Source organism: Scylla paramamosain, chromosome 15 (genome assembly GCF_035594125.1).
Source record: "Scylla paramamosain isolate STU-SP2022 chromosome 15, ASM3559412v1, whole genome shotgun sequence".
Taxonomy (NCBI): Eukaryota; Metazoa; Arthropoda; class Malacostraca; order Decapoda; family Portunidae; genus Scylla; species Scylla paramamosain.
Window position 1 is genome coordinate 5,131,838 of NC_087165.1, and position 19,014 is coordinate 5,150,851.

A 19,014-nucleotide genomic window follows, 5' to 3' on the forward strand; every position below is an offset into this window, starting at 1 on the left:
ACCATCCCAAGTTTCATGCTGTTTTGACAAAGCATCGATCACATTTACCTACTGTCAGTATCACATGTACACATATAGTAAACCCCCCATATGTTGGAGCTCGCTCGCTCTCTCTCTCTCTCTCTCTCTCTGAAGGTAAGAACAATCCTAAGGTTTACTAAATAGGATGAGAATGATTGAGAATGAAAATATAATTACCTTTATGAGAGTGAGAAAGAGTAAGAAAGGATGAAGTGAAAATGACAAAATGAATGAGAGAGAGAGAGAGAGAGAGAGAGAGAGAGAGAGAGAGAGAGAGAGAGAGAGAGAGAGAGAGAGAGAGAGAGAGAGAGAGAGAGAGAGAGAGAAAAGGACAGGCAGTGAATAGGTGAACAGCGGCTCGCACAGCTGGTGAGTTAGTCTTGCGAGTTTTAGCTTGTTATTTTGATTAAATTTTTATTAAAATTTCAGTGCTCACATGAATGGCAAGTTCATCTTGCCAGTTTTGGTTCACTATTCCAATTAAATATTTGTTGGAATTCTAGTGTTCACATGAGTGGTGAGTTCATTATGCCAGTTTTGGTTCATTATTCCAGTTAAATATTTATAAAAATTTCAGGGTTTTATTACAATTGTACATTATAATGACCGTGTTTTGTCACATACCCTACTGTGTGTGTGTGTGTGTGTGTGTGTGTGTATATATATATATATATATATATATATATATATATATATATATATATATATATATATATATATATATATATATATATATATATATATATATATATATATATATATATATATATATATATATACACGAGTATATATATATATATATATATACATATATATATATATATATATATATATATATATATATATATATATATATATATATATATATATATATATATATATATATATATATATATATATGATATTGAATATTCCTGGTATTATAGTAAGGATAGATGAGCTTTGAAATAACTGTATGTACTAAAAACAAATGAAATGTGCACAAATTGTGAGCTTGAGACAGGAATGCATGCAATTAAAGAAAATGTTAAACATCTTCCTATCTCAGTTCTTAATACTACAATGATTGCCTTGCCATATGGTCCTATGGGTAGAAAAACACAACACAAGCATCATTGCTTTATTTATCAGAATCATCATGAATCAATCATGACTCTTGTCTTTGGCTTATATAATCCCTCTAGGAAGAAAATAAAACATGTGCTGTGACAAAGCTCCTTAATCTTACTACCCAAGTGACATGCAATCCTTTATCAAATCAGAAAATATATTGAAAAATCTAATTGTGCTATATGTCCCATAATTAAGGCTAATCACAACAAATGTGAAAAAAATATCAACATTTATTTTAACAATTATTTTGAACTGTTGTACCTCAGGCCAGACCACCCCCATGTTGGAAGTGACAGAGTGCACTGAGACTTGGCACGGCTGTGCTCAACCCGACTCACTAGGCAGTGATAGCCTTATGTGCGTGTGGTATGCTGTTGTATGTGCATTTAATCAATGTATCATCCTTTCAATCATTATGGATACATATGATCAATGATCATCACTCACACCTTATCTTACAACATTAAGCCTCAGATCACAGTAATAATTGGCAATCCCTATTTCCCTGCTTGTGGTAGACACTATTGAAAGGTAATTATTACATTCATAGGAGAAATGTTCATTAACCACTCATGCAACCTCAGTGGAGGGTACCTTCACCCACCCAAGGCTACGCATATGAATGACATTTGCTCTAAAAGTCACAAAGGCTCCTAGGGCTGACAAGATTACCATGAGGGGCATCATGGCCTTCCAGCCCAGAGTGGCAGCCACCAGGCTTACCAAAGGACCTTCCAACACTGTGCCTAATGACCCCATACCATTGATTACACCAGTCACAGCCGTTGCTCCGCCGACTTGCTCCCCAATGTCTGCAGCAACTGAGCCAGCAAGCAAGATATCTGGACCACAGTTAAAGGCTCCAGCCAAAACAAGAAAAATCACATGGAACACAGGGCCCCAAGGGGCTAGCATTACAAAGGCTAGTAAAGACAGGGCAGAAGCAGATATTGCAAGAGCGCTTGTGAGGATGGCCCGTCCACCCATCCAGCGGTCCACAACCACTCCAACAAGAGCACTACCAAGAGTGCCACCCACCTCAAAGGCTGTGGAGACCAATCCAGCACTTGCTTGTGAGTAGTCAAGGGAGAGGAGTAAGTAGAGTGGTAGCCAGAACATCAGGGCGTAACGCACACTCTTAACACAAAACATGGCAAGGGACACTTCGGGCACAAGGGACAACCGCCACACAGACAGGATGGACAGTGAGACTTCACTGCCTGTCCCCACAGGGGCAGTGGCCCGCCCGGGCACAATGAGGCTCCATTCCCCAGGATCCCGTCCAAATTGCAGCACCAACATGCCCAGCACAGCCACACATATGGACGGTGGCAAGAACGCAACACGCCATCCATAGTTACCTTGTAAGAACACAGCCAAGGTAGTGCCAGCCATGCCAAACACAAAACAGCAGGTGCCAAAAACCCCAAAGACAGTGTTACGTGCTGCATCAGAAAACCATCGCGCCAGCATAGTGCAGCTGGCTGGCCAGCAAAGAGCCTGGCTAGCCCCACTGACAGCTAATAGTACAAGTACACTGGGGTATGATTCACACATTGATATTGATGCTGTTGCAACTGAGGCAATGACAAGACCACCACCTAAAGTGACTCGAGGTCCAAGATGGTCACCAACAGACCCCAACATAAGAGACACCCCAGCATAAGGAAGCAGAAGGGCTGCATCCAACAATCCCAAGCCAAGTGTATTGACCTCTAATGCTTTTTGGAGGTCAGCTTTAACCACTCCAAGGGGCTTTCTTAGTAAGTAGGTGGAACCATAAGCAGACCAAAGAATCACAAACATTACTCCCTGCCAGATCCTCAAACGCTGAGCTGCCTCCATTGAGCTGCCAATGAATTTACAATAGCAAAGGAAACTGCAGGATGTTTCCAGTCCCCTGCCACCAGCAGTGAGGCAATGAAACAGTTTGTTGATGAGAAATCAGTATAAAGACACAACTATAGATCAATCCTATCTCCTTACAACTCACACAGGCATGCGAAAGTTTTGATCATAGAGAGCTGTGAGGACGCCCTTGGTAACTGTGCTGGGCAGGGTGCGAGATGTGGATGTGCGAGCTGAATGGCCTGGCAGATAAGGATCACGTGGGTACACCAAGACAGGCTGGTGCTCAGGACTGCTCTCGTAGCCACTGTCCTCACACCTGGTAGGGAATATTCTCATTACACCACACCCTGTCAAGGAATATTTTGCGAACACTTGGAAAGCTCTTCTGATTATCTGGGCACTGCTTCCTTGTCAACATGAAGTGCAAAGCTGATAAGAAATAAATTTTTAATAATAAAAAAAAAAAAAAAATTTAATACCTGACATTCATTCAAATATCAATGGAATGCCAACCATACATCTAAGCAATAATCATTAAAAAGACTTAACATCACCTTTTAGACTGCTAGAACTGTTTTTTTTCACTGCCAATAAAAATATAACCAAAAGAAAAAGTTCAATGATAATTCTATTAAAATAGTTTGCATAGAACATAAAGTGGTATGACTTCAAACTGCATTATCTTGTCAGTCAATCTGAATTTTCTGACTGCAGTTGTGATCCTTTATCAATCTGCTGTCTAATAATGAAAAATCAAATAAACATTACACAAAATAAGAGAGCTGAAGAGCTTAAAAATAAAACTTGTAATATGCAGACCTAGGCTAAGGGAGAGTGATACAGCAGAAACCCAGTGTTTTATCAACATGTATCTTAAAACACATGTACCTTAAAAGCATATTAGGATTCAATTGTAAGCTATAGACAGAACACAACTGCATCAGTCTTGTTTAGCTTCTCTCATCACAGGAATACGCAAACCTCTTCACCATACCAAAACAGTGTTCCCTCAGAGTGGGGTCTCATTATGCCTCTTAAATGACACACACAGTACTATACCACAACAGTTCATGGGCCTACTCCACCTATCTAACTCACTAAAGGTGAAGGGTGGCAAAGCTCTAGGTGATGACAAACTTCCTATAGAACTTTATAAAGCTGCTGGTGAGGGATGTGTTGAAGTATATCATGAATTATGTATGGAAAGATGAAAGAGTATCACAGGATTGGCAGAAAGCCATAGCATGTCCAATTTATAAGAAATGCAATAAAACAGACTGTGCAAATTACAGAGGTATATCCTTATTATCTATCTCATATAGGAATGTAGAGAATAATAAAGATCTTGTGTTGAAAAAAGCTAAGAACATGGCAATATAGTTTCAGAACTAACAGGAACACAACATTTGGTATTCACACTGAAGATGATAGTGGAGAACTGGGAGTGGGGCATTCTGAAGTATGTAGCTTTTATTGACCTGGAAAAAGCCTTCAACATAATCAACAGAAACAACCTATGGAGAATTTTACATGAAGACTCTAAGATTATAACAGTAATTAAGAGCATATATGAAAACACAGAGAGCAAGGTTAAGAACAGAGAAATGGTGAATGAATGGTTCAACAAAAAGACAGGAGTGAAGCAAGAGGCAGTGCTCTCCCCTTTGTTTTTCATAATATATATGGATAGGTGCCTGAAGGAAGTATATGTGCTGAAGGAGGAGATCACACTAGTGTATGCAGATGAAGTTGCTGTTGTGACAGGAAAATGTGAAGACCCCCAAAAAACTGAGAAAATGTAATGACATCTTAAACAAAGTGGGAATGAGAATTAACAAACAGAAGAATGAAATCGTGGAAGTAGGCAGAATCAAGGAGGAAAGTAATATTTGCACTGAAAACATCAAACTGAAGCAGACTGATAAATTTAGTTATCTGGGAGTTCTCTTCAATGAAGAAAACAAGCAGACCCTAGAAATAGCAAAGAGAATACAAAAATGTAATATAAATGTCAGTGCATTGTATCCCATACTAAAAGACATGAACATTTTCCAACAATGGCCAAAATTAGTGTATTTACAGCAACTTTAAGACCAATACTTCTCCATGGGTCAGAAACTTAGGAGCTAACAACAAGAATCTCTTTGTAAATACAAGCAGCTGATTAGAACAATCCTGTGAGTGACCAGATATGACAAAATCAGAAATTAAGAAATTAGAGATTGAAGATGACATTTGTGCTGCAGATCACTGAAAAGAACAAATCAAGATGGTACAGGCATGGTAAAATGATAGAAGACACAAGACACACAAAGAAATTCTTGGATTGGGTTCCTCATGGTACAAGGCCTGTAGGACACCCAAGGAAATTACGGAAATTGGGAGCAGACAAGGCTGCTGAAGATAGAGGAAGACAGGCTAACAGAGATGAGATTTTCCAGGACTGAGATCTTTGATCTTTGAAGAAGATTTGCAGAGGTTGGACACTGACAGGTCCTGCCTACCTTGTGTCTGGTGAGATAGTGAGAAAAGACTTACTATGGCAGCCTTTGCTGCCTTCACATAAGACCATCATAGAAGGGGAGACATTGCTAAGTATGTCCCATGAAGTACAAAGGCCCCCAAATAATCTTGGAATCTGATGATCATTATGTTGTCCTGTTCACCCAATCAAGGGTTTGATCATCCAACCCGGTGAAGGCCTCTCAAGGTTCAAGATTAATTTTGCTTTCAGACCTACTTCTCAGTATTTTTTAAATGCCCAAGAGAGGGCATGACATTGCTAGCAGTGGTAAAAATGCCCATTAAGTAACACACATATACATGAAGTAATGGTATAATGTCTGTATGTTTGTGGATGGTGATTGCCTTATGTTCTCTCTGAAGGAGCTTGGCTGGCCAAGTAGAAAATGAAGTCTTACATGTTTATGATATATGGGAAACTGAAACACCAGAAACTTATCTAAATGGAGGGAGGAAGATGAGTAGTGACAAAGTACAAAGGCCCCAAAATTATCTTGGGACCTGAGAACTGTCATGGTCCCAATATCTAAGGTGCCATCTTTTTATTCTCCTAGTCAGGGGGTTCAATTTCCATAGACCTCTCATGGCTAAAGATTTATTCCACCTTCGCATCAATTTCTGTGTTCCCATAGAAGATCCAAGAGGAGCATGATTGTATATCCTCACCTCTTTTGAATCTTCTTTCTGTACCTATCCTTCCCCACAGCAGGTGTGAATCCTCACAATTATAATCTGGTTTCACTCTGGGCCCTCTCTTTGTATCAATGATGATATTTATTTTGGCACAAATTAGACACTATGGTACACATGGCATAATGAATGAGAGCTAGATACAATTCTCATAGTTTCACATCATATATTGTAATTGTTCGAGACTGATCTCACACCAAACCCCATGGTTGTGCAGCCACAGAAGGACAAACAATAAGAGAAGACATACAAGATGAGTGGCAGCAAAGCTATTCTAGTAATGTATGTAAATGAAGAACAACCTTCCTTCCTTCCTTCCTTATAGGTTTGTCACCCTATGGATTGTGGGTAATGATGTGGGCCTTTGCCTCTTTATGGTGGCACACAAAAATGAAGAACAAAAAGCAACAGGTCTTTATAAAACTATTTGTGAAACTGTTACTGTTGTGGCAATCATGGATGATACCATACATGCAGGATACTCATTTTGCCGTGCCTGATGGATGGAATAAGTACCAGAGGTATCAAGCCCCTTGGGCACATCATAAAAATACTGAAGGATGTAAATCTGCCATGAAGGGATACTCAATGGGATCAAACTCACAGGAAATATGGACTCCAACAAGTTCCAGCAAGCTCCAACAAGTTAATTTTTGATGAGCCTTGACTACCCTGTCACTACAAAGGAGAAAATGGGAATTTCTATCACATAGGGTGTCCTCAGTATTGCCCCTCATGACCTACCACACACCATCCTAGTAGCAGCTGCAACATAACCATATAACATTCATCAGGAGACATAATGAAACTAACGCTGAAAATGTGTTTTATGTATAAAGAAGAATAAATAAATAAATAAAAATAACTTCTCACATAAAGATAGAAAACCAAACATCAAAACTGCAACAGAACTGGTAATTAAAAATATCTAATAGGAATCCTGTAACACACTGGAAGTCTGCAATTATCACTTAAATACGTTCCTATTTTAGAGGCGTTCATATTTAATTTTTTTTTAGCTCTCACCCATGAGTATACCTGCTTTTTTATTACAATTTTCATGCAAGTCCCTCCTGTGTGTATTTCACCATCATCACTTGAAATTCACATTTAATTTTCACATAGGTAAGTCTGCAACATGAAGATGGTGATCTTCAAGAATAATATAAATGTTGCATTTCACAAACTATAGCCACAATACATCACACTGATCTAGAAGACCTGCCTCCTGCCTCTATCTGCTATTTGGTGGGACAGCTGTTTGGTGCACTCTTGCTAATATCCTGAATTTGTTATATTTAAAATATTTTCAATTACACCAGTTAGTTATATCTTAAAATGACTTAAAAAAAAAAAAAAGGATCATGAAGAAAAATAATAGTGATATCAAAGTATTAAACCAACATAAAAATTGTGGCAGCAAATATCAGCTATAAAATTACACCCCATAGGAATGTTGGCATGCTGTGTCTCCAGCAGTAAACATGAGGGTCTTGCCACCTCCACAATTCTTTTTGTACTTGAGATATTTCCAATCACATATCAGTTAGCATTGCCCCACACCAATTTTAAAAATATCCGTAGGAAAATAATAATATCAAAGAATCAGCCTGTCAGAAAAACTGGAAATAAACAAACATGTATCAGCAATATTTCAAGCCAGGGATGAAAATAATCTTGGAAGAAAGTTTATTATTATTATTACTATTTTTTTATGTTTCATTCCTCAAGTCTATTTGGGATAGGATGGTGCCTCCTAATGAAAAGCCTAGGTTATGGCATTTGGGAAATGTTACCTCAAGTGAATGCCTTCCCTAACCTCAGACCATGGCCAAGATTCTAATCTGTGCACCTAATGACCCCTTGGTCCCTAAAGTGCACAGAATAGCACTGTACCATGGTGACCCACAACTCTTCTTTTTGTCCAGAATGCAAAATAATGATTAGATAAAGACCATTTTCATACACCACAGATTATACTATTTTACTATTTGCAATAGCTGTTTACTTTCTTATATCGGTGATAAAAATTGAAGAAAATATTTCATGGAGAATTAAGTGGACACTGAGTGAAATAGCACTGGAAGCCTGGTGGATGCACCTTGATGAAGTTAAGAATCATTCAATTGTCATTTTTAAAGATAATGGAACATTACAGTACTTTATAACATGACAACTGAGTTTGATAGATATGTTATTTACCAATAAATGGGAGTACATGTGGACAGTATGGGTGCAATGATCAATACTGTCAGAGGCTATGTGGCAATGTGTCAAAGAGGGTGTGGAGGGAGAGTAGGAGGGAGGATTGCCAGTCTCACTCCCTTCCCTCTCCCCCTCCTCATCCACTCTAACACAATGCATCATAACCTCTTACAGTACTCAAAATTAAACCCACTGTCCTCATGTAGTCCTGTTTTTCTTTTTTTTCTTTTTGTAAATAACATAAATAAATAATTCACAATTTCATCAAGGTGCATCCAGCAGGCCTCTATTGGCTGTTCTACTTGTTGTCCACTTCCTCATGAAGAGGGAACATTGCACTAGGTCAACTTCCTGTATGGCACTTCCTGTATGAAAATAACCAAATATATCAATGAGAACTTTTGTAAGGATTTAAAATGCAATCTCAAGGAAGGGAGAATGAGTCCAATTCTAGGGATGAAATTTTGAACTGCTGCACTCTTTGATTCTTACTTTCACCAATGAAGTAAATTTGCAGTAATGGGGTGTGAACTCAACCCCAGGGGAGAATACTCACTCAGGCAGGGGTGGCTGATAATTATGGACTTGGAGAAAGGCTAGGAGGGCAGGTGGTGAAGGCTGCAGGGTAAGCGCACAGTGTAGCCACTGTTCAAGGCCTGCACGTCGTGCCTCCAACACCTTGGCTGTTGTGTTGCGCAAGCGTTTGGGTGGAAACTCTGCTGTTGGATACAGCTTGCGCAGCTGTGAAGGTGGGAGCTACTAAACAAACAGAACACTCTTGCAACCAATAAGGTGCTGCAAATGGTATGACCTAGCAGATCACACATATGCTTGGTTTTACCTTTAGATCTCACAATTTTGTATTGAATTTTTATATGCTCTCATCATACTGAGTGTTTTCATTACATTTCCAGTGATATTTAAATTGTTGCGTAAATAAAGTACACGCAGCAATGGTTATCTCCGTTATTTAAATTCCAATATGAAAATCATTATAACAAATGCTTACATAAGTGCCATTCACTTGTCCATGGGCATGGGGAAAATATTGAGGTGAATATTATTCTGGTACAATACTCTGGATATTCACATTTTGTACCAATCTTTGTTAATTTCTGTCTGCCTTCATATCTCATCATAGTGTTAACCCTTTGATCCCTCTAGACCCTCCAATTCCTAATCCAGACTAGTAAATGCTGTCAGCCCAATAAGAAAGATAAGAGGTCATTTATATAGTATTTCATTCCAGGCTTTCTACTTTCCTTAATTTTTCTTCAATGAAAACAAGGAACTTGCACACTACACACAACCATCCATCCCACCCTTACACACACACACACACACACACACACACACACATTCTCTAAGAGAGAGAGAGAGAGAGAGAGAGAGAGAGAGAGAGAGAGAGAGAGAGAGAGAGAGAGAGAGAGAGAGAGAGAGAGAGAGAGAGAGAGAGAGAGAGAGAGAGAGAGAGAGAGAGAGAGAGAGAGAGAGAGAGAGAGAGAGAGAGAGAGAGAGAGAGAGAGAGAGAGAGAGAGAGAGAGAGACTTGCATACCACACCTGCACACCCATCCATCCCCACACACACACAAACATACTCTCTAAATGGGAGAGAGAGAGAGAGAGAGAGAGAGAGAGAGAGAGAGAGAGAGAGAGAGAGAGAGAGAGAGAGAGAGAGAGAGAGAGAGAGAGAGAGAGAGAGAGAGAGAGAGAGAGAGAGAGAGAGAGAGAGAGAGAGAGAGAGAGAGAGAGAGAGAGAGAGAGAGAGAGAGAGAGAGAGAGAGAGAGAGAGAGAGAGAGAGAGAGAGAGAGAGAGAGAAACACACAAACATACTCTCTAATTGGGAGAGAGAGAGAGAGAGAGAGAGAGAGAGAGAGAGAGAGAGAGAGAGAGAGAGAGAGAGAGAGAGAGAGAGAGAGAGAGAGAGAGAGAGAGAGAGAGAGAGAGAGAGAGAGAGAGAGAGAGAGAGAGAGAGAGAGACACTTGCATACCACACCTGCACACCCATCCATCCTCACCCACACAAACATACTAACTGGGAGAGAGAGAGAGAGAGAGAGAGAGAGAGAGAGAGAGAGAGAGAGAGAGAGAGAGAGAGAGAGAGAGAGAGAGAGAGAGAGAGAGAGAGAGAGAGAGAGAGAGAGAGAGAGAGAGAGAGAGAGAGAGAGAGAGGGGGGGAGGAATTATTTCATTAATCTGTTCAGTACACTGATTTTTCACAAAAGTTCTTCATATTCAATATATACTAACAAAAAGAGGGCAACAGACTCATATGATAAAAAGCTTCCTAGCATTACATAATATCTTTCAAATAATACTACATTAAACTTGTTTGAAACAATGCATGGGTCAACATAACAAGTGACATTCTCTGATGATCCCGCCTACAATCTTCTCTGAAGAATAAGCAACACCTATGGGAGCTGAACAAATGACAGAGAGCTTTCCATTGTTAACTTGCAAAATATGTATGTTTCAGGAAGTGGAGAATACTTGATGCTAACTTATTTCCACTTCTTTTAATAAAAGAAAACTTATAGTGAATTCTTGCCAACACAGAACATAAGTAAAACACATTCTCAACAAATACATCATACAACAAATACAAAAGAAAGAACATTGTGAAAACTACTCTTTTCAAAATCACACAATTTTTCTGAGGATAACTTTGCTCTTTAAGAAGATATATCCAAACTCTTATTTCTAATAGCAATAATTCTAAAATCCATTATTCTCTGATACTGCAGACAGAAGAGAAAATATGCAGGTCTCAAAGTCTCTTTTTGTATCAAAGGGGAATGTACACACAAATATATTCATATTAAAGAAAATGCAGGTAATAAAAAAATGTACTTTTTTTTAGATTCATATGAACTTTCATACCCATTTTTTTTATAATGTGAAAATATTCCTTCTCAAGACTGAGTCTTAGAAAAGTGGTAAAAAAATGTTTAGTCTCAAAAAAAAAAGTTATCTGGCAATGTGGAAAGGTTCCTTGGCTAAATGAGAAATAATATGCAGGTCTTAAAATTCCTTTAGACATCTTAGGGAATGTGAAATGATAAACTAATTAATTTTGAATAAAATTTAAGCAAACATGATATTTTATTAGATTCATATGAACTTTTTGTGCCCATGTTATTCTTGTTCTCTCCTTGATTTTCAACACTGTAACAAAACATTTACCTTACCTGTAAATTTGTGCTATTTTATTTTCAGGTCTGAACCTTAGAAAAGTTAACATTTTTCGATCTCAAAAGATTTCTCTAATAATGCAAAAAAGGTTTGTAAGTTAAAAGGAAAATAAAAGACATTAAAGTACCTTTCAACTTTGCAGTGATGATGCACACATTGATGAATTAATTTTAAACTAAATTTAGAGTAAAAAATTATACTCTATTGATTTGTGTGAATTTTCTTACTCAATTTACTTGCACACTTCTTGTATTTCAACTTTATGATGTCAGGAGAATTTCTGTAAAAATTTGGTGATTATTTTGGGGTTCAGTCCTAAGAAAATGGTAATATATATATATATATATATATATATATATATATATATATATATATATATATATATATATATATATATATATATATATATATATATATATATACATACATACATACAAGAAAAATAAATAAATAAATAAGAAATAAAAAAATAAATCACTAATGATTTTTCCAACATTCCATGCCACATGGCAGATAAAAAAAAAAATAAATAAATAAATAAATCCTGCTTAAACCTAAAAGTCTGCCCCATTCTGTAGTTTGCCTTTTCAGTGTTTCAAATGGATTAGAAAAGGCTTTTGGATTGTCCTAAATGCAAACTTTTCAGTTAACTGTATATGATAGGAAAAAAAAGTTAAGCACCAGAGTAGCTTTATACCACCATCACCAGAATAAACAAGTGCAACTGTACATTTCTAAACCATTCCATCAAAGGTTCCACAGTTGACAATAAACAGTTCAATTACTGTAGAGTGGTAAAACCATGTGATCAACCTCTTGTACTGATGATGTCAGCAAGAAATCATTATTCCTTAATGTGTCAACATTTTGGTGCTCATAAATTTACTTCTGTGTAATGGTGACATGCATGGCACACACACACACACACACACACACACACACACACACACACACACACAGCTATGCAAGTGAGAGACATTCAGCATGGTGCTTGGCCTAGAATATCACAACTCATCAGATATTCAGACATGAATTGAAGATGTTATCTCTCCTTCCATTTAGCAAAGCACTTAATTTCATTAGGTAGTTCAATCACCACATTAACATGGATAAGTGAGTGGCTACTGTTCTACCATATTAATTTGTACAATAGTATTACTATAATAGGCACCTAATATCACTGCAATTAGAAACATAGATACTATCAAACTTTGACAGAGTAACAGCATCATAAATATTTTCATTATCCTTGTCACTTTTACCAATGTCATTGTCAATGAACTATAACCCCAGCTATTGTCACTCATTAGCAATATTAATCTCAAAATAAAGGTACAACCATTATCAAAAACTATTCTTTCAAGTCATGCATTACTAAAAAGTCAGGCAGGTGCAAATCTGGGAGGAATGAGAAAGATGAAAGCTCACTGAATGTGCATGCTGGAGGAGGATTATTTTTTGCATTTGTATCAAGCACACAAACATGAAGATAAAGAGTTACTGATCAATAATCAAGCTAAGCATAAAAGACTTGAGAGGTAAAACATGTAAAATTGGTTAGAGCTCTACAGTGGAACCTCAGTTATGCTTTCCTTTTCGAACAAATTGGTTTTTGAACAAAATTTTAAACTCACAATTGCTTCAGTTGCCATACCACAATTCAATTCTCAAACAAAGTAACTTGATTTTAAATACTAAAAGACAAAGCAAAAGCTGCCATTTATTACTGGTTTATAGTTTCTATAAATATTTCCTTAATTTTTATGTATTTGAAGGAGAGACACAGAGGCTAAGACAGTAATTCAATCTTTGTAACAAATTAAATGTGATCCCATTGAAGAGCCTCAATGTAAACAAACAGTTTTCAGCCCTCAGGAATAATCTTGGGCTACCTGTGGTTCTCTTGATGACCCACAACATCATCACTATTGTACAACTGCATTTTCCCAGTAGCTTTTCCCAGCAGCAAGACATCTAAGTGTTATGATCACCTTCAGTTTGGTGGTTAGTGGGTTGCTCTTCTCTGTGTCATTCTGTAAGGCTTCCCTCCCTAAATCAGTGACAAAGCGAATACCTGCACAGTCTAAACAATATCTTTTGATAAGTTCCATGTTACTAAGTTCATTCAATACATTCTCTTTGGTGATAAATGATGATGTTGTGGAGCAGCCATCTTGGCTGTAGGAGCGTCTGTCATAAGCCGCTAAGACAGGGTAGACGGGTGTCAAGGAATGGATTAATAACTAATAATAATAATAATAATTAATAGGAATGGATATAACATTGATTCCTATGGGGAAAATAGTTTCAGTTTCTGAACATTTCGGATTTCAAATGGCATTCAGGAATGAATTAGGTCTGAGAACTGAGGTTCCACTGTATCTCTCTGCCTAAGCTAAATAAAAGTATATATTAAGAACATAATGAAATGAAGGAAGCTGCATGAAGCCACCAGACCTACCAGTGGCAGTCCCTAATTCTACCCATCATCCTCACTTATAAATCTGTCTAATTTTCTTGAAAGACTCCCTACTGACTCAGTATTAACAACTAATAAGCAAGTGTATTCTATACATCTACCATTCTATCTGAGAACCAATTTCTTCCTATACTTGTCTACATCCTTGAAGGCCATTTGTGTGGATGGCTGTCAGGCAGTGGGAAATTCCCCCAGTGTTGTCACATTGTCTTCACAAACTTTATTTACCCTATAAATAGTTTAACTTTGCCCATATCCCTCACCCCATCCTTGTTTCACACTGTCCTTCCATCACCCCTTCCCATTCTCTCTCTTTTTCTCTCTATTATTGTTATTATTATTATTATTATTACTTTTGTTGTTGTTATTATTATTATCAACATTATTAATGTCATTATTATTATTACTATTATTATCATTATCATTATTATTATTATTATTATTATTATTATTATTATTATTATTATTCAGTAAAAACATGAAGATTCATAAGTCTGATGTTATGAAAGTTAAATCAAAATAGGAAAAAAATTGTCTACAGAGAGAGAGAGAGAGAGAGAGAGAGAGAGAGAGAGAGAGAGAGAGAGAGAGAGAGAGAGAGAGAGAGAGAGAGAGAGAGAGAGAGATTTTGCATCTGAAGTTACAATACTGGAATTGACTTCATAATTTCACTCCTGTATTTTCATGATGTTCATAATGATAAAATCCACAGGATAACGTGAAACTCTCTCTCTCTCTCTCTCTCTCTCTCTCTCTCTCTCTCTCTCTCTCTCTCTCTCTCTCTCTCTCTCTCTCTCTCTCTCTCTTTCTTTCTCTCTCAACCACAGGCAACCTGGATCAGATCAAAGCAAACTCAGCAGTGCTGCAAAACCTCCCAGACAAATCTAATGAAACATATATTCAATATTTTTTTGCCTCAAAAAAATTTAGCCCATCATAAATATATCCTGCCTTATTATAGATTTTAGTAATTAGGACATATTTAATTACAACTTAACAATATGAGACATTTCATCACCACTGCAGTGGCACACATGTAACAAGTGAGTGGGATTTCCCATAGCTGGCTGGAACCCACCCCAGCAGCCAAAGAGGATTTGGATGACTAGAGCACTTTCTTAAAACCAACTTCATCAAGCTTGAACTCATTATTTCTTATCCTATCCTCATTTATGTCCCTGAGGATTTTGTTTATCACTCTTGTTATATTCCTCATATCATACATGACCTCTATCAGATCCTCTTTTAATCTAAGCTTCTCTAATGAAACTAAGTTCAAAAGCTTCAATTTTCTTTCATAAGGAAACCAATCAGATGAGGAAAAAGCATTTGGAAATTATAAGATGAAAGAAAAGAAAGGACCATGAAATAAAAAAAAAAAAAAGAGTAACAGGTCCCAAAGAGAGTATGAGGAAAGTTTATGAAAAATGAATACAGGAACATTAAAAGGAGGCAAGTTGTGAAGACAAGCATAAATCTCGGTTGCAAGAAATACAGACAATAATAACTTAAATGTCTGAATATGAAGAAGCCACAAATGCGTGGATATGTGACCTATCTTGAAAGAAAAAGAGTAACTGGAGGATGGACCAGGCTAGAGGAAAACATAGAAATGTGGTACTACTGAGAAATGGCAGTTATTACATGGTAAAGTAATCTAGAGGCCATGCCCCTTGTCTCCTCCACGCTCCCTGCATGGCAGCCAATTGGTGCACTTATAGTACTCTTGCCATTTTCAATTTTATTTTATATTCAAGATACTCTCCATCACTTTACCAATAAGCCTTGCCCTAAGCTGATTTTTTAAATATTAAGAAAACAATAATAATATCAATGTATTAATCATTCAGAAAATTATGGGAGCAAATAAACATACATCATCTGAATAAACTCCACTACAAGAAGGTCAACACATGGAGATGTGGTTCATGTTGGCAGTCACACTGATGAATCTATTTGAGTAAATTTGCTTCCATAATTTTTTCTGAAGGGTTACTACTCTGGTATCATCATTGTTTTCCTACTGACATTTTGGAAATCAACTTGGTGTTTTGACTGGGCCACCCCATGTGGGACTGCCAGCCTGATGTATAGATAGATAGATAGATAGATAGATAGATAACTTAGGGAAAGACAGATCAAAAAAATTATTAAAAATATTTTGAGTACAAAAATCTGGGTGAACATCAAGAGCATTATGAGTGCACCAATCAGTTGCCTCACTCAAAGGGTGGAGGGGCAAGGGACATGGCTTCTTGATCAGTCTGGCTTGAGGTGACTTTACTTCGGACATATGGTAAAGTATGGTAAAAAAAAAAAAAAAAAAAATCATTGCAAAGGTTAAGGAAGAAAAGAATATGTTTGAATAAAGAGGAGTTGTGTTATGAAGTACCACCAAAATGTAAATAATAAGTAAAGGAATATTGGCAAGAGAAGAAAATTTATATTGCATTAATAGATTTGAAATGCATGATGCAGCTCTTGTAAATTTTCTCATAAAATGAATGTAAAGTGAACACAACAATACTAGTGCAAAAAAGGATACTAAATCTGATCAAATAAGACAGCCAGATGAAATATGCCTAAGTCTCACCTCCTTGTACAAGCTGTGAAATGCAGAGTAACGTTTTTCCAGCTTGTGGACGCGACCCACGTAGCAAACTTCCAGGAGGTACACGTAGTGGCTACGACCAGCCTCACCCTCCACTTGGCGGTAACGTGGGATGTAAGCACGGATCATCCCTCACACCTGACCTGATGGCATGCAAGATGGTTAGTGACTGTGCACTTATGATAGTCACATGATCTTCATTATGTTGCCCAGTATTTTCATTCTGTGTATTTCTCTGAATATAATGTCTTATTTAGTTGATACTAAAGTATATTCCACGGAGTTCCCTTGAGAGGATGACTATGATAGAAGAGTTTATATTACCCTCTTTCCATGGTTAGGTGGGGATCAAGTTAATGACCTAATCTAATGAATCTAGTTAAGCTAAGCTAATCTAGTTAAGCTAAGCTAGTTTAAGTGAGGTGGGATCTAGGGCCATTAGGTGGGAATGGATGAAAGTACTTGGAAATAAGGACTTAGAGCAGTGTGGCCCTATGGTAAAGAATTACCTCCTACTTTCCCACCACATCCCTAGGATTACTGTGCATTGGGAAAGAGATGAAGAAAATTAGAGTATTGTATAAAACTCCTGCTGTATATACAAAAAGAAGAAGAAGAAGGAAAACAGGAGGGCAAAACAAGTGTGGGTTAGTGTGGGAGCATGGCAAATTAAATTCAGACTCATGCAGACATCCACAAGACAGTGGAAAAGAAGATATGCCTTTGGCCTGCAGTCTGGTCTGGTTCTGTCAAGTGTCAACACCTTGGAAAAACACATGAGGACATCAAAGCCCATGTGACAAACACCAAACTCTTACACACACACACACACACACACACACACACACTGCCAAAAATGTCTTAATTTATTAGTCTACAAACAAAATATCCTACTTGTATCTGTTCTGCACAAGATACATAGCCCAGTCCTTTGTTCTGCCAAACCCTTAACTACGTCCAACTGACTGGGGTACTTGTATGCATGAGCTATCCTAGTATTTCATAGTACTTCCTCTACTTGCTTCGCTGGCCTGAGTAACACAGTGGCCGATGACGTGTAAACTATTCCTGAGTCTGATGAGCTACGTATCTGAACTGGAAGATCCGAAGATGCACTTAACAGATTAACGTACTTTGAGGATGGAGAGGCAGATGTGAGTAGTGACAGAAGAGGCAGATCTCCTAACTACTGGCATCATAGGGCTCAAGGGCGCCGTGGGAGGGGTGGCGCTAGGCTATAGTGGGAGCATTCACCGTGAGGAGCTGCTGTTTCTCCCTATCCACCCACTCACCTGGCTACTCACCCTCACCTCCTAGATATTTCCTACAACATACACTGCCGGGAATTATGTAAATAGCCTTACCCTACTAATTTTCAGACACTAAGCTTATTTTTCAACAAAATCTGACGCTTTTCAAATCGTGATGTACACAATAGAGGGATCAGCAGTTGTTGACTTAATGAATCTAAACCTAACCTACACTAACCCTCAGATGAAAACACAAATATTATTTCAGTATTATCCACACTGCTTACTTAAACTGTACTATGCATAACAAAAGCTGGTGGGGGCTTAAAAATAGGAAATCCTGCCCGTACAGAAAGCGGAGCGGCTCACCGTCACACATCTGGCCATGGGATTGGGGGCTGGGAGGCGGCGACTTCTTGGCGCTGTGTTGTCTGGTGCCGCGGGGGTAACGTGTACGTTAACACGCAGCCAGCGGTATTTCCGGTGTTATGTGTAATAAGTACCCATGTTATAAATAGTCCCTAGAAGTACTACTACGCATGTGCAAGTAGTGGGCGAAAATTATGATTTCTTTTTCCTCTTGTTATTATTTATTTATTTATTTATTTATTTATTTATTTATTTATTTTTACGTAAGAGGGTGGTCTGCCCAAAAGGCCAACAAAAAGACTGAAGAAAGGCCTACATTCCCCCCAAAAAAGAGCAATCAAAAGGATTAACCAAAATCATGAGAAGTGTCTTGAAACTTTCTATATATGGCATACTACTAAAATATTTATAATATAACCCCTCCTTTTTGCTATCAGTTATGTACAAGACAGAGATGGGAAAGTTGCTTGAGTTCAGCGATATGTTTTAATTCATTATACTGATCTTATTATTGTCTTGACGCTCATTTCTGCATCTGCAGTGAAACATTTGCATGCTTAAAAGATATGCTTCTTACAGACACAAAGTAACATTTCTTGTCCATATCAGGATAGGAAAAAGAAAATAATAATAATCTATACAGTGACATATGATATAGTCTATTATGATATGACCAGGGGAGGGCCTGCACGCAGAAAAGTCACC

At 37.7% G+C, this 19,014-nt stretch overlaps 1 protein-coding gene across 6 annotated transcripts; it reads right to left on the reverse strand.

Moving 5' to 3' along the window:
- Positions 1 to 1,127: 1,127 nt before the first annotated feature.
- Positions 1,128 to 18,455, reverse strand: LOC135107302 (uncharacterized). Of its 6 annotated transcripts, none has more exons than XM_064016993.1 (4): positions 18,310 to 18,455; positions 16,673 to 16,833; positions 8,960 to 9,144; positions 1,128 to 3,301 (listed from the first exon to the last, which is right to left on the reverse strand). In XM_064016993.1, exon 4 carries the CDS (start codon positions 2,977 to 2,979, stop codon positions 1,705 to 1,707), a length of 1,275 nt encoding a protein of 424 aa, XP_063873063.1. In that variant the 5' UTR covers positions 2,980 to 3,301; positions 8,960 to 9,144; positions 16,673 to 16,833; positions 18,310 to 18,455; the 3' UTR covers positions 1,128 to 1,704. The 6 variants fall into 6 exon arrangements, with proteins under 6 accessions (XP_063873063.1, XP_063873065.1, XP_063873064.1 ...); XM_064016995.1 differs by lacking the exon at positions 18,310 to 18,455 and adding an exon at positions 18,055 to 18,155; XM_064016994.1 differs by lacking the exon at positions 18,310 to 18,455 and adding an exon at positions 17,824 to 17,979.
- Positions 18,456 to 19,014: the final 559 nt, after the last annotated feature.

Bases quoted from the DNA above. Each gene is read 5' to 3' on its own strand.
- LOC135107302 (XM_064016996.1), bottom strand. From the start codon at position 2,979: ATGGAGGCAGCTCAGCGTTTGAGGATCTGGCAGGGAGTAATGTTTGTG.